General features: G+C 54.0%; 1 protein-coding gene across 1 annotated transcript in view; it reads right to left on the bottom strand.

Annotated features, from left to right (window-relative positions):
- The window catches only part of LOC138101927 (uncharacterized), a 958962-nt gene that overhangs the window by 555331 nt on the left and 388091 nt on the right, over positions 1-15540 (bottom strand). Inside the window, 1 exon segment of the mRNA XM_068999675.1 lies at positions 428-719. Coding sequence (XP_068855776.1) covers positions 428-719 — 292 coding nt within the window.

Raw genomic sequence — 15540 nt, 5'->3', positions numbered from 1 at the left:
GGGACACCCTCCTCCAGCAGGGATGTCCCGAAAATGGGGGACGCCCACATGCCCCTCGCAACCTCCGGGGCTGGGCTGGCCCTGCCTGGATGCCGGGAGACACCAAAACCGCTCTGTCCCTGCCCTCTGCTACTGCACAGGGACAGGAAATACAAGGAAAGGCCCAGGATCTGAGAGAAGGGGCAGGAGAGATCCCGCCCCGAGCACCGGCACGGGCACAACAGAGCCAGCCTGGGCACAGGGAGGGAATTTATTCCCAACCAAATCCCAGCAGCACAAGGAGAAGGCAAAGAAATCTCTCCAACACCTTCCCCCCACCCAGCGGGGATCACCCGGAACGGGGGTCACCAGGGCTCTGCCCCATGGGGGTCACTGGGGATCATCCAACGCCGATCCTCCCACGGGGGATGGAGCTGGAGCAGCGCACGAAGCTCTTCCCACACTCAGAACACTCGCAGGGCCTCTCCCCAGTGTGGGTGCGCTGGTGTGTCCACAGGCTGGAGCTCCAGCCAAAGCTCTTCCCACAATGCAAACACTCATAGGGCCGTTCCCCGGTGTGGATCACCTGGTGCTGGAGCAGCTCGGAGCTCCTGGTGAAGCCCTTCCCACATTCCCCACACTCATAGGGCCTCTCCCCAGTGTGGATCCTCTGGTGCCTGATCAGGCTGGAACTCCAGCTGAAGCCCATCCCACATTCCAAGCACTTGTGGGGCTTCTCCCTACCCTGAGGCTTCTCCCCCAGCTCCGAGCCCCCCCTGGATCTCCGGCTGCCTTCCCGGCACAGGGGGGCTCTTTCCTCCTTGGATCTCTCTGGGCTGCGTTTGCAGCCCCTCCTCGTGCGGCATCTCCGGGGCTTTTCCTCCTCCTCCATCCGGCCACGCCTTGGGAATGACAAATCCTGGATTGGGGAAAAAACAAGGGGTGACCGACATGGGCTGGGGGTTCCTCCTCCCCAAGTCCATCACCAGGCATCTTGTGTCTGTAAAAATCTCAAAAACACAGAGACTCAGCCCAAAAGTCCCCCAGACATTAAGACACAGACCAAAAACTCCCAAAACATCAAGATTCAGACAAAAACTCCTCCAAAATATAAACATTCAGCCCCCACAAAAATACCAAAGCACCAACATGGAACCCAATAAACCTCAGAAACACCAAGATTCACTCACGGGAAAATCGTGGATCCCCTCCCTGCTCACCTGCTGGATGGGAGGGGCAACGCTCCTGGGGCTGGGGGGAGGCTGCAGATACAGCGAGTGCTGGAACCTTGCGGTGCCTCCTCTTCCTGCTCCTCCTCCTCCTCTTGTGTCCCTACTCTTCCTCACACTCCTCTTCCTCACACTACTCATTCTCCTGCAGAATCCCACCTGCTGCTCCCACGGGCATCGTTTCACCATTCTGGTCTCCAGCCCTGCTCCTCCAGCCTTTCTCCTGCTCCCCCCAGGCCCAGCACCCAGCCCTGGCTCGCTCTGCCCCCCAGAGCTCTCGGATCGCACAGCACGAGCAGCGATGCAGCTGCGGCAGCTCGGGCTGGGGCAGCGCTGGGCTCTCGGCCGCTCCTGCCCGCACTCGGCCCCCGCCGCAGCCACTTCTGCCAGCACAGCACGGCCCGGCCCGGCCTTGGCGCTCCCCCCCTCCCACCTCCCCAAATTCCCCTGGCGGGGGGCGCCAAGGCCGGGCCACACGTGGGCTCCAGCTGGGGAGCGCCGGGCGCTGCGGCTCTGCCTGGCAACTGCTGAGTCACCAGCGCCGCGCCTTCTGATTGGCTGAGCGCTGCCTGAGGGCCGCGCCTGCACCAAGGGGGGACACCCTGCTCCAGGGGGGATGTCCCGAAAACCGGGCACCCCCAGCGAACCAACAACACCAACGCCTCCTTACAAACACATGCTCTGAATCTGCTCGGACACAGCCACACGCACTTGCACACAAGCAAGTGACAGCACAAACCAGCAGCTCCACAAAATGGCACTGACTGACACACACTGCTGCTCAGCCAAGCTCCTGCTCAATTCCTCAACTTCCAGAACAACAACAAAGCCTGAACAGAACCATGGACATCGTTTCCTATACAAAAGGGGACAATGCTGAGGCAGTTTGCACATTCTCCCAGAGCTAATTAAGGACATGGACACCCAGCAGGGGAAAAGAGGGAAGTCGAGAAGGGGTCTCAGCAACAGGGGACGGATGGTGTTGGTGTGCTGGGAAGGGATTGGTTGAAGGGAGTGTGCAGGAATATGGTTAAGGCAAACAGCAGCAGGAGGAATCTATGTGGTAAGAAAGTGTCCTGGGTTGAGGGGTATTCTATTACCATCCTCATGAGCTGTTGAAATCAGGTGGGGCAGTGTTTCCTTGCCTCCTCCCCCCAGACTATCTTTCTGTTAATGGCCCATCATTGTCCTGCTGCATGACTCAGAGATAACTCCCTCCAGACTATCTTCTGTTAACGAGCCTAATCAACACTTGGCCTCATGACTCATTACCCCATTGTGAGATGCTCCACCCAGAGGGAGGAACCAAGCATCCCATCGTGGATATAACTGGGACTCTGAGCACCAAAGGGGGGACTCCACTGGATTTCCAGAGGACAGGAGCTACACAGCCACCGCTGGATTTTCTGAGGAAGAGCAGACCCCTTCTACTACAGGATCACCACTTCAGAGGATTGCAGCCACCATTCCACCAGACTGCTACCACTACCCTGCCTAATAGGGACTCAGGTTGTATCTTGACTCTGTCAGTGTTTTCTTTTACTTTCTTTTCCTTTTCTTTAATTTCCATTAAATTGTTATTCTGACTTGGTGCCTCTCACTGGTTTGTTTTCAAACTAGTACATAATTTGGCGCCCAAGGTGGGGCCTGCTCTGAGAGAAAGTCAGAATTACAATCAGAAACCTATTCACCATGGTGCTCAGCTTGTCTGCATGGGTTCTGTATCTTGCTCTCTATATTTTTCCTTACATGGGGAACTACCTGCCTGTTGTGTTACTCCTGTTAAAACCAGGGACTGGTATGAGAATTGCTTTATTGGTTTATTATGTCTATAGCATAATAACCTGCGAGGCAATGAATACCATTCGGAATATATACTCAGTTTTGTTTGGCTGTCCTAGTCTGGGCTCCTCTGTCTGGGATCTCTTCAACAATCGCACCCAGCCCCTGGTGGGAGGAGTAGAGAGTGGTTTCTTCCAGCCTTTCAGGCCAGGCACAGCAGTTTTTGAAAATATTGAGTTCCCTCTGGATGTTAAGGATGGTATAATCTTCTTGTCAGTTCTATTCTCTTTTTTCTCTATGGCCTGCATTGTGTACACCATGCTTAGAAACAGAACACTACTTAGTGTGGTGCAACGTCTGCTTGAGGAGGAGGTAAAAAGGAGCAAAGCAGCAAATACCATGTCTACACAGACTGCCACACAGAAAGGAACCAAAAGCAAAGCAACCGCACCCGCAGACTGACACAGAGGAGAAAGAAACCAAATGCAAAGCAACAGCGTCCATCTCTACACAGACTATCACAGAGGAGAAAGGAACCAAATACAAAACAACAGCGTCCATGACTACGCAGACTGACTCAGAGGAGAAAGGAACCAAAAGCACTGTCAGCGTCCCCATGCAAGCCACCACTGAACCAGAACAGCCCAAACCGATTGCAGTTGTCCCCGTGCAGAAGAAGAAATCAAAAAGCAAGTCAGTCCGCATAGTGACTGATGAGGATGCAGCAGGACCTTCGCACCCAGCAGAAGAGGCAGAGCCAGAGATCATCACTCGGTCACTATCCCTGGGTGAGCTGCGTGACCTGCGGAGGGAATTCACACGCCAGACAAACGAGTCCATCCTGACCTGGCTGCTCCGCATTTGGGATGCTGCAGCCAATGACACCATTCTGGACGGAAGTGAGGCCAGGCAGCTGGGATCTCTGTCCCGGGATGTGGTCATTGACCAGGGGATCGGGAGAACCCAAGAAACTCTCAGCCTCTGGCGGCGACTGCTTACAAGTGTCAGGGACAGGTACCTTTGTAAAGAAGACCTCCAGGTGCACCAAGGGAAATGGAGCACAATGGAACAAGGTATCCGGTGCCTGAGGGAATTGGCTGTGCTGGAGATCATTTTCTCAGAAGACGAGAGATTTCCTAAGAGCCCAGATGGTGTCCAGTGCACGTCACAGATGTGGTTGAGGTTCGCACGCCTTGGACCAGAGATATACTCCCGTTACCTGGCAACGCTGCAATGGAGGGAAGGCGAGGACAGGGTGGGCGTCTTGGTGAACAAACTGAGGATTTACGAGGACACCGTCACAGCCCCATTTCGCACCCATGTCTCATCCGTGGAAACAAGTCTTTCAGCTGAGCAAGTCCGGAGTTTGATTGAAGAAGGCCATCAGAAATTGAAAAAGGAACTTAAGGAAGAGATTTACCAGATCTCGCCAGAACCAACAAGAGTCTCTGCCATAAGGAGCCGGCGTCCCCCAACCAGGGAGAGAGGATACACCCCACGAGGTAATCTCTGGTTTTTCCTTCAGGAACATGGAGAAGACATGAGTAAGTGGCATGGAAAACCCACCTCCTCCTTAGCAGCCAGGGTACGTGAACTAAAAAGAGGGACAACTACCACAAGAAGCGCATCTAGAGTCAACATTGCTCCGGTCTCTCACACACAGAACTCCAGACGATACCAGAATGACAGTATGACTGATCCTCTTGAAGGGACCTCAGGAACATATTCACCGGAAGGGAGCAACATGCACCAGAACCAGGAATAGAGGGGCCCTGCCTCTAGCCAGGTAGAGGAAAGGGATAATCGGGTCTTTTGGACTGTGTGGGTCCGATGGCCTGGCACAGCTGACCCACAAAAATACACGGCTTTGGTTGACACAGGCGCTCAATGTACTCTGATGCCATCAAGGTATGTGGGAGCAGAACCCATTTCCATTTGTGGGGTGACAGGAGGATCCCAGCAGCTGACTGTACTGGAAGCTGAAGTGAGTTTAACTGGGAACGAGTGGCAGAAACACCCCATCGTGACTGGCCCGGAGGCCCCGTGCATTCTCGGCATAGACTATCTCAGAAATGGATATTTCAAGGACCCAAAAGGACATCGTTGGGCTTTTGGGATAGCTGCTGTGGAGACAGAAGATATCAGACAACTGAGTACATTGCCTGGCCTCTCAGATGACCCGTCTGCCGTGGGACTGCTAAGAGTTGAAGAACAACAGGTACCAATCGCCACAGCAACAGTACACCGTCGGCAATACCGCACAGACAGAGACTCTGTGGTTCCCGTCCATGAGATGATTCGTAAACTGGAGAACCAAGGGGTGGTCAGCAAGGCCCATTCACCTTTCAACAGCCCTATATGGCCAGTGCGTAAGTCCAACGGAGAATGGAGACTGACGGTGGATTACCGTGGCCTGAATGAAGTCACACCACCGTTGAGTGCTGCTGTGCCGGACATGTTGGAACTTCAGTACGAGCTGGAGTCCAAAGCAGCGAAGTGGTACTCCACTATTGACATTGCCAATGCCTTCTTCTCCATTCCTTTGGCAGCAGAATGCAGGCCCCAGTTTGCTTTCACTTGGAGGGGTGTGCAATACACCTGGAACCGACTGCCCCAGGGGTGGAAGCACAGTCCCACCATTTGCCATGGACTGATCCAGACTGCACTGGAAAAGGGTGAGGCCCCAGAACATCTGCAATACATCGACGACATCATCGTGTGGGGAAACACAGCAAAGGAAGTATTTGAGAAAGGAGAGAAAATCATCCAGATTCTCCTGGAAGCTGGCTTTGCCATCAAAAGGAGCAAAGTCAAGGGACCTGCCCAAGAGATCCAGTTCCTGGGAGTAAAGTGGCAAGATGGACGACGTCAGATTCCCACCGAGGTCGTCAACAAGATCACTGCGATGTCTCCACCGACCAGCAAGAAGGAAACACAAGCTTTCCTAGGCGCCATAGGTTTTTGGAGAATGCACATTCCTGAGTACAGCCAGATTGTGAGCCCTCTCTACCTGGTTACCCGCAAGAAGAACGATTTCCACTGGGGCCCTGAACAGCAGCAAGCCTTCGCCCAGATCAAACAGGAAATCGCTCATGCGGTAGCCCTTGGCCCAGTCAGGACAGGACCAGAGGTGAAGAACGTGCTCTACTCTGCAGCCGGGAGCCATGGTCTGTCCTGGAGCCTCTGGCAGAAGGTGCCTGGTGAGACTCGGGGCCGACCACTGGGATTCTGGAGCCGAAGCTACAGAGGATCTGAAGCTAACTACACTCCCACAGAGAAGGAAATCTTGGCCGCCTATGGAGTCCAAGCTGCCTCGGAGGTAATCGGCACAGAGGCCCAACTCCTCCTGGCACCCCGACTACCAGTGCTGGGGTGGATGTTCAAGGGAAAGGTTCCTTCCACGCATCACGCCACTGACACCACATGGAGCAAATGGATTGCTCTCATCACACAGCGTGCCCATATTGGAAACCCGAATCGCCCTGGGATTCTGGAAATTATAACAAACTGGCCTGAAGGTGAGACTTTTGGATTATCTTCTGAAGAAGAGGAAGAGCAAGTGACTCGTGCTGAGGAAGCCCCACCATATAATGAGCTACCGGAGACTGAAAGACGTTATGCCCTCTTCACTGATGGTTCCTGCCGAATTGTAGGCACTAACAGGAAGTGGAAAGCTGCAGTATGGAGCCCCACACGGCAAGTTGCACAAGCTACCGAGGGACAAGGTGGATCGAGTCAGGTTGCAGAGCTTAAAGCCGTCCAGCTGGCTTTGGATATTGCTGAACGAGAGAAGTGGCCGAGGCTCTATCTCTACACCGACTCGTGGATGGTAGCTAATGCTCTGTGGGGATGGCTGGTTCGCTGGAGAAAAGCCAACTGGCAGCGCAGAGGGAAACCCATCTGGGCCGCTGAGATTTGGCAGGACATCGCCGCCCGAGTAGAGAAGCTGACCGTGAAGGTTCGACACATGGATGCGCACGTACCCAAGAGTCGGGCTAATGAAGAACATCGCAACAACGAGCAGGTGGACCGAGCTGCCAAGGTGAAAGTATCACAGGTGGATCTGGACTGGCAGCACAAGGGAGAATTATTCCTAGCTCGTTGGGCCCATGATGCCTCTGGTCATCAGGGGAGAGATGCAACATACCGATGGGCCTGTGACCGAGGGGTGGACCTTACCATGGACAGCATCTCACAGGTCATCCACAGTTGTGAGACCTGTGCTGCAATCAAACAGGCCAAGCGGGTGAAGCCTCTGTGGTACGGTGGACGATGGTCAAAGTACAGGTATGGGGAAGCCTGGCAAGTTGATTACATCACCCTTCCCCAAACCCGCCAAGGCAAGCGCTACGTGTTGACCATGGTTGAAGCAACCACTGGATGGCTGGAGACCTACCCTGTGCCTCATGCTACAGCCCGGAACACCATCTTGGGCCTGGAAAAGCAAGTCCTGTGGAGACATGGCACCCCCGACAGGATCGAGTCAGACAACGGGACTCATTTTAAGAACAGCCTCATCAACACCTGGGCCAGAGAACATGGTATCGAATGGATATATCACATTCCTTATCATGCACCAGCTGCCGGAAAAGTTGAATGCTGCAATGGACTACTTAAAACCACCCTAAAGGCACTTGGTGGGGGGACCTTCAAAAATTGGGAAGTGAACTTAGCGAAGGCCACCTGGATGGTCAATACCCGAGGGTCCATCAATCGAGCTGGTCCTGCCGAGTCTGAACCCTTGCACACAGTGGATGGAGATGGCGTCCCTGTGGTACACCTGAGAGGTATTTTAGGAAAGACTGTTTGGATTAATCCTACCTCAGGCAAAGGCAAACCCATCCGTGGGATTGTCTTTGCTCAAGGACCTGGTTGCACTTGGTGGATAATGCAAAAAGATGGGGAAACCCGTTGTGTACCACAGGGAGACCTAATCTTAGGTGAGAACGGTGTGTAGGGTTTCATTGTATATATATATATATATATATATATATGTATGTATGTGTGTTTAGAGTTTAAGAAAGTATTGATTTGGGATGATGTAGATGGTAATAGAATAAGGGGTGGATAATGTCCTGGGTTGAGGGGTATTCTATTACCATCCTCATGAGCTGTTGAAATCAGGTGGGGCAGTGTTTCCTTACCTCCTCCCCCCAGACTATCTTTCTGTTAATGGCCCATCATTGTCCTGCTGCATGACTCAGAGATAACTCCCTCCAGACTATCTTCTGTTAACGAGCCTAATCAACACTTGGCCTCATGACTCATTACCCCATTGTGAGATGCTCCACCCAGAGGGAGGAACCAAGCATCCCATCGTGGATATAACTGGGACTCTGAGCACCAAAGGGGGGACTCCACTGGATTTCCAGAGGACAGGAGCTACACAGCCACCGCTGGATTTTCTGAGGAAGAGCAGACCCCTTCTACTACAGGATCACCACTTCAGAGGATTGCAGCCACCATTCCACCAGACTGCTACCACTACCCTGCCTAATAGGGACTCAGGTTGTATCTTGACTCTGTCAGTGTTTTCTTTTACTTTCTTTTCCTTTTCTTTAATTTCCATTAAATTGTTATTCTGACTTGGTGCCTCTCACTGGTTTGTTTTAAAACTAGTACAGAAAGGAAATGGAAGATGGAAAAGAGGAGGAAGAGAAAAAAGTGAGGAGTGGGGTGCTTTTCAGCACCATCTTATCCTCAACATTTGCCAGCTGATCCAGATCTTTTGTACCCCGCGTTCCAGGACAGGGAAACAAAGAAGTTCAGGATTTGAGGGGGTTGCTCTGTGGTGGGGAGCAGCAGGACAGGGCAGCACAGGCTGGGGGCCTGTGGGGAGCTGTGGGGCCGGGCCGGGGCTGTGGGGCAGCCGGGGCTCAGCGCCAGGCACTGCCTGACCACAACACCCCCCGGGCAGGGCCGGCAGTGGCCCCCGGCCCCCAGGAGGCTGCGGGATGTGGAAGGATCAGGATTTTCTTTCAATGATCTTGTTTGGGTCACTGGAGAAATGAATGATTTTGCAGAAAGCTCAGCAGCTGTCAGAGGATGAGCACCCACAGGCACTGAGGGGGCTGCAGGAGAGGCACAAGAAGCCCCTGCAGCACTTGGCCAGAAAGGCTCAGCAGGGCAATGCAAGAAGGGATGAGCAAAAGGCCAAGGTGAAGGCAAAGGCCATGGCAGAGTTTCTACAGCCCCCCAGGGATGAACCGCAGGGCCCAAGGGGGCCCCAGCACCCAGGGGACGGCGACGGCCACAAGCACCTGGCACAGGCATTGCCCTCCTCGGCACGGCAGAGCCCACCCAAACAGCCCCTGGCAAGGAATCAGGGGTCCATCTGCAGGCCAGAAGGACACTGCAAGCACAGACAGCAGCACCCTCAGCACCAGCAAGTCCACCCCACATGGACATGGATTGTCAGGGCTGGCAGAGCTCCCAGCAGACCAGGGACCCACTGCACCAGAGCCCTTGAGAACATTCAGGGCGTGTCTGGATCGAGACGAGGCCGCTCCTGATGGACACAGGGGCCTCTCGATCCACTCCGAATCTGATACCTAAGGGGGGAAATTGTCAAGAAGTTCCTTGATTATTCAGGCAATAAGTGGGAAAGATGAGCAGGGGTGTTTTATTCAACCAGTATCAGTAGATGTGGGGAATGGGTTTGAAATGCATCAATTTCTGTTTGTTCCTAATTGTGATTATAATTTACTGGGAAGGCATTTGGTGGCTGAAGTGGGAATGCAAATTCATATTGTCAAAGGAGATACAGAGGCTAATGCTGCTGGACCTTGGTGTCAAATGTCTGCGAAGGCCTCTGCTGAAGGGAACACCAGAAGTGTGGGCAGCCCCACGGAAATAGGGAAAATCAGATATGGAGCCTCTCCAAATTCCTCTGAAGCATCCAGGACAAGTGGTGTCTAAAAGCAATACCCTGTTCCAAGGGAGGCAAGGAAGGGGTTACAGCCTCTTACTGAGTCCCTGCTAAAGGCAGCGCTTCTGGAGCCAGGCATCTCTCCCTACAACTCTCCTCTCCTGCCAGGCAAGGAACCCCATCATGGACACCAGAAGGAAAGCACAATTTTCAAGGCTTCAAAAGCAGATTAACTGAGCCTCCTGCCCTGGCCCTCCCAGACAGGGAAAAACCATTTGAATTGCATGTGGATGTTAATCAGGGCCATGCCAAAGGAATTCCTGGGCTCAAATGTTTCACCCAGTGGCCAGAGAGTGGCCTCATTGTCTGCAGAATTGTGCAGCCCTGGCTTTAATGGGAACTGAGGCCTGAAAACTGACAGCAGCAGAATCTCTCATTGCTCAAGCCTGGCATCAAGGTAAAGCTTTGTTAACCAAAGGAGCCTCTAAATGGATGAGCAGCGCTGGGTTCTTACAGAATGAAACTTGTTGGATGGAACAGGAGGATTCAGAGTTGAGGACAGGGCAAGGGTTGAACCCAGCCTCCTGTTTGAACGGCCCTGGACACGGGGCTGGCAAGAAACCCATGGCTGCAGTCAAGTGACAGAGCTCCAGAGCTGGCCTAGGAGAGATTTACCAGACATTCCCTGGCCTGAGGGAGAAAAGGTGTTTAGGGATGGGTCTGCAAGGGCAGCAGAAGGGAAAAGAGTGACAAGACACGCTGCTCTTAAGGAAAGGGAAGGAGACAAAGCGCAGCTCAGCGCCCGCATGCTCAGCTCAAAGGGCCGAGCTGGGGGTGCCTGGAAGAGCCTGGCACTGAAATGCCCTGAGCAGGAAGGCTTCAATATCTTCTGCTAACAGCATGGCAGCTCACAGCGGGGCAGAAGCATTTCCAACTGCTTCAGCAATCCCTGCATCAGTTCTTAAGGCATGTTTGGAACAAACAATTCCAAGATATGGGATTGTGGAAGCAATAGACACTGACAGGGGAACTCATTTTACAGGAAAGATCCTTCAGGCTGTTCTGGCTGCTTTAGGAACACAGTGGGACCTCCAAACGCCCTGGCAGCCCCAGAGTTCGGGTCGGGTGGAAAGAATGAATGGGGAAATAAAGAAACACCTTCTGAAGCTGCTGAGAGAAACCAAGATGCCACGGGTACGGCTGCTGCCATTGGCTTTGGCAAGAAGAAGAGCCAGACCCAGGCCAGATATTCAATTATCTCCCCTGGAACTGATGTTTCAATTCCTCACCCTGCTCATTCTCGACTTAGTGGGGGTGGAGATCAGGGATGTCTGTTTCAAGCAGTCTGTGGCCAGAATCCTGTCTCTTGTGAAATCTCTTCCACAGGAAGCTCGGCTGGCACAGACCCTGCCTGGGGACTTTGAGGGAAGTTACACCACTCAACAGAGATGAGCTTAACATCTCAACAGACTGGGAACAGCCCAAAAGATACCCAAAAGATAACGCCCATCAACAGAACATCAACGCCCATCAGCAAACATCAAGGAACAGCTACCCCAGACACTGCCCCCGGCACAGCTGGAGACCCCTGCTCTGGAAAAGGCTGAGAAGGAAATCAAGGAGTGTGGACCTAATGAACATCAGAGGCCAAGCAATCCGGGGCCAATAGGAAACCAAATACTAAGAACTACCCAACTTGGAACCAATGAACATTAAACCTACGGATTTCGATGGGTTTAGACTGCATAAAGTTGAGGAAAAATCGAGTAAAACTCGTGTGCCATGGAATGATTTTCTCTGTACACCCGGGCTATGTGTGCATGAAATGATTTCTGTTGCACATCCTGGCCACAATAAATAATGCCTTGATCCTCTAACACTAAAAAGGTCGTTGGAGAGTTGTTCTTCCTGCAGTTTCTGTGACAGGATTACACCATTAGAATGTTTTTTCTTAATAATCCTACTTTGATATTGTCAGTTGGGTTTGGGCCAAAGATGTGAGAGTCAATTTTTAGTCTGAGGAGAAGAACCAAAAATCTTTATTGCTTTGGGGCATTTTTGTGTATGTGTGTGCGTGTCTGTTAGTGATGGCAGAATTTTGGAATGGGTTTTTCAATGTTCACCTGTAGGCTGCATTTTGCAAAACTGGAAGAGCATTAAAACTGACCCTTTTCCTCATAAACAGTTTAAAAATATTTTTTAAAAAAGGGAAAAAAAAAAGCCGCTTTTGGGGGGGCCCATAGATGAGCCACCTAATGGTTGCCCTGGAGGAGAAGCTTCCTTCCAGACAGCCAGCAGAGGAGCTTTAGAAATGCAACTTAACTCTGCTGGGGGAAGTGTGCACAATGTCCCAGGCTCTCCTTGCCTGCCAGAGGAATTGGGCTGATTCCCTCTGCCCCTCACCCCAAGCTCTGCCTCCCTGCACAGACGGAATTTGCATCGCTAAAGGCAGAGCCCACACTGAGCATCTCGGACTCTGCAACAGAAATCCCTGAAGCTGCAAAGGAAAACAGCAAACGGAGAATGTTGGGAGAACTTCACTCACAAAAGCGGGGGGGAATCATCCCTCTCCCCACTCCAACATCTGCTGGCACTGTCTGTGTTATACAGGGTGGGTTTGACCACTGCGCTGCTTTTGCTGCCACAAGGTCAGCGAAATCGCTTGGGAATCCAAGGATGTGATGATTTAATCAGAGAAAAGAGGTCAATTGATGCATCCCTGGCATTTCTGGGAGCACCCAAAAATGGGGAAAAGATGAACGGCCACCAGAACAAATCCTACAACACCATGGAGCAGCCCCTGGGAACCCAAACGAATTCATACCAGGTGCCAGAGAACCCACTGATCATTTCAATACATCATTAGATTACAAGCTGTCCTCCAAATCAGAACCAAGCACACAGCTCCAGCTCCTGACCTTCTCACCCACCAATCCACTCCCATGAGCAACGCCACATTTCACCCTGGGATGGCATCAGATTCTCTTTCAGCAGAAGGACCAGGAGGTTGTGAAAAATTAAAGGACTCAAAGTGCTCTTGGCAAAGAGACGGCAAAGGAAAAGTGGTGAAACAGAGAACAAAGGAAATAAAACTTAACAGAGCCATGAATATCGGATGTTACACAAAGTGGGGGTGCACATTAAGGGGCACATGCAGCAGGCGCATCGGGAAGTCTGTACCTTCCAAGGACCTCAGCCAAGGGGGAAAGGGACACGGAGATGCGGCCGGCGAAATCGGCATAAAAAGGAGGCTGCGTCCTCCAACACTTGGACAGAGCCCACGGGAAATGCCCCGTGGCCTCTCCCTTGGTCCAGGAATAAAGTTCCTTTTACAGGACTCCTCCGGCTCCTCTGGGGACACAAACCTCTGGCCACGGGAACTTTCCCGCACACTCCCGCCGACGGGGCAGCCACCTCTGTCCTACCCACAGCAGCCGGGACGAGCCAGCGCTGCTCCGGCACCGGCTCCTGCCGAGGCAGCAGCGGCAAGGAGAGCGCGGGCAGCCGCTCCCGCAGCGCCCTCACGCCAGGGCGAACACGGCGCCCACACGGCACAACGAACCCGCCCCAGCCTCCTGCCGCCCCCTCCGCCCGCAGCCAGCGCCGAGCCCCGCCAGAACCGAGCGCGGCTCCCACCTGCGCTGGGGCCGCCTCCGAGCTCCGCCGCCGCCTCACCGGGCTCCGGCCGCCGCCGCCGCTCCCGGGCCCGCACAGACGCTCCGCCAATGGCGCCTCTGCTGCGCCACGGCCGCCCTGCCGGCGGCTCCGGGCCCGGGCTGCTCCCCGCTCCGACCAATCAGCGCGCCAGAACCACGACTGACGGCAGCACCGCCCAATCGCAGCGAGGGGCGGGCTCTGCACACGGCCCAGCCTCGCCCCGCGCTCCCAGCGCCCCCCGGGCTGCGTGAGGGGAAAGCCGCAGCTGAGGAACAGCCCTGGAACGGGCCCGGCCCGAGCCGCCATTCAGCTGGGAAGGGAAACAAAGCTCTCCGCTGCTCCCGGCCCGACTTGCCCAGCCCTGCGTGTTGGCTGCCTCCGGCTCCTTGGCAAGCCCTGCAGCCTCGCTACTCCCGCCCCTAATTCGGAGCATCAGTGCATGGCTTTGATTTCGTTGTTCAGGCTTGGCTGTGGGCTGTCCTTGTCTGCTGCATTTTCTGGGTTCCTCTTGGATCCTTTGAGCAACAGGCTGTGCCCCGGGAGGATCCTTTGTGCTCCTTTGTGACAGAGGAGAACCTTCCAGGCGGTTCTTGCGGGAGCTGCTGCTGTGATGTCACGGGAACGCTGCCGCGTCCTCGCCGTGTTCCCGTTGCTGTGGGCACGGAGCCCTCAGTGTCCAGAGCGGCTCTGGGCGCCCGCTGGTTGCCGGAGGATCCTCCTGCCCGAGGCATTCTCAGCAGCCAGCCCAGCCCCTGCCGGGTGTCCTTCTGTGCTCGCAGGGGTACAGTCTGCCACGTGTGCAGCACGGCCAAAATGATCCAGCAAGCGGTTGCTGCAGTTTGCACTCTGTACTCTGTGGCTTATTCGGGGTATTTTTTAGCCCACTTGGCACGTAAGTCGAGGTTTTCCCTGGGTGCAGCTTCGGTGCCTTCGGGCACAGAAAGCTGTGTGCTTTCTGTTCTCCCAGTGGAACTGAGCTGCCTTTGTAACCAAATTGCCATTAAGACACCGCTGGTTTGGGAGAGCTCCTGCCAGCAGCTGCAGCTGAAAAAGGGGGTGTCTGCAGCCAGCGGGGCGTGCACAGCATTTGCAATGGAGCCGGGGGGGTTCTGTTCCCTCAAGCGCAGAGTCTGTGCCAGCGGAGCCTGGAACTCCCTGCGTTGGCTGCTGCAGCCAAGAGCTGACACAGCCCAGGATTCTGTGCTGTTCTCTTGCTTGCTGTGCGAAGGGACTGTGGCTCCTGGAGGGATGTTGTGGAAGCAAAATGCTCTCTCGGGGTGTCCTTGCTCCGTGGGAGTTCCCACCACGGGCAGGTTTTTCCTAACAGCATCTGGTTCGTGTTCCCTGTCCTGTTGCAGGGCACCTCACGCGTGGATCCCGAGCAGCTCCTCCTTCGGTGAGTGGGAAAGGAACCTTTGGTGGTCGGAATTGTGCAGAGAGTTGTGAGCTTGGCGTGTGGCAGTCGAGCGCCAGCCTGGGAGGCTGAAGGAAAGTTCCTGCCAGTGTCTTTGCAGCAGCAGCACAGGGATCCCTGGCACTTTTCTCCTTCTCTGCTGAAGAGCTTTTGAAGAGCTGCAGGTCTGGTTTTGCAGGCAGAAGATTGCTTGCTGGCTTTAGCCACGGTGGAATATGGAATGCCCAGCAATAAGTGGCAATGTCGACTTTAGCCTCTTCCTAGTTTGAACAGCTCTGAATCCCATTTCTGCTTAGTGCAGCTGGATGTGTAGCTGAGGATAAATAAGGCGATAAGTGAGATAGAACTTCCTGTCCCTCACGCTACCATCTGTCCACAGGGCACAAAAGCAGCATCAGCTCCTCCTCTGTCTCCCTGTGCTTCCAAAGAGGAGGCCAAAGAAGAGGAAGACAGCAGTGAACTTCCCGCTGCTCTGGGGGATGATGGTGAACTTCCCTCCGTCCCGGGAGACCACAGTGAACCTCCCTCTGTCCCGGGAGATGAGGGCAAACATCCCACGGTTTGGGAATACAACAGTGAAGCTCCTGTGGTGTGGGACGAGGATGGTGGAC

Source organism: Aphelocoma coerulescens, unplaced genomic scaffold (genome assembly GCF_041296385.1).
Source record: "Aphelocoma coerulescens isolate FSJ_1873_10779 unplaced genomic scaffold, UR_Acoe_1.0 HiC_scaffold_56, whole genome shotgun sequence".
NCBI lineage: Eukaryota > Metazoa > Chordata > Aves > Passeriformes > Corvidae > Aphelocoma > Aphelocoma coerulescens.
Note: the sequence above shows the minus strand (reverse complement) of the source record. Positions and strands in the feature narration are given on the sequence as shown.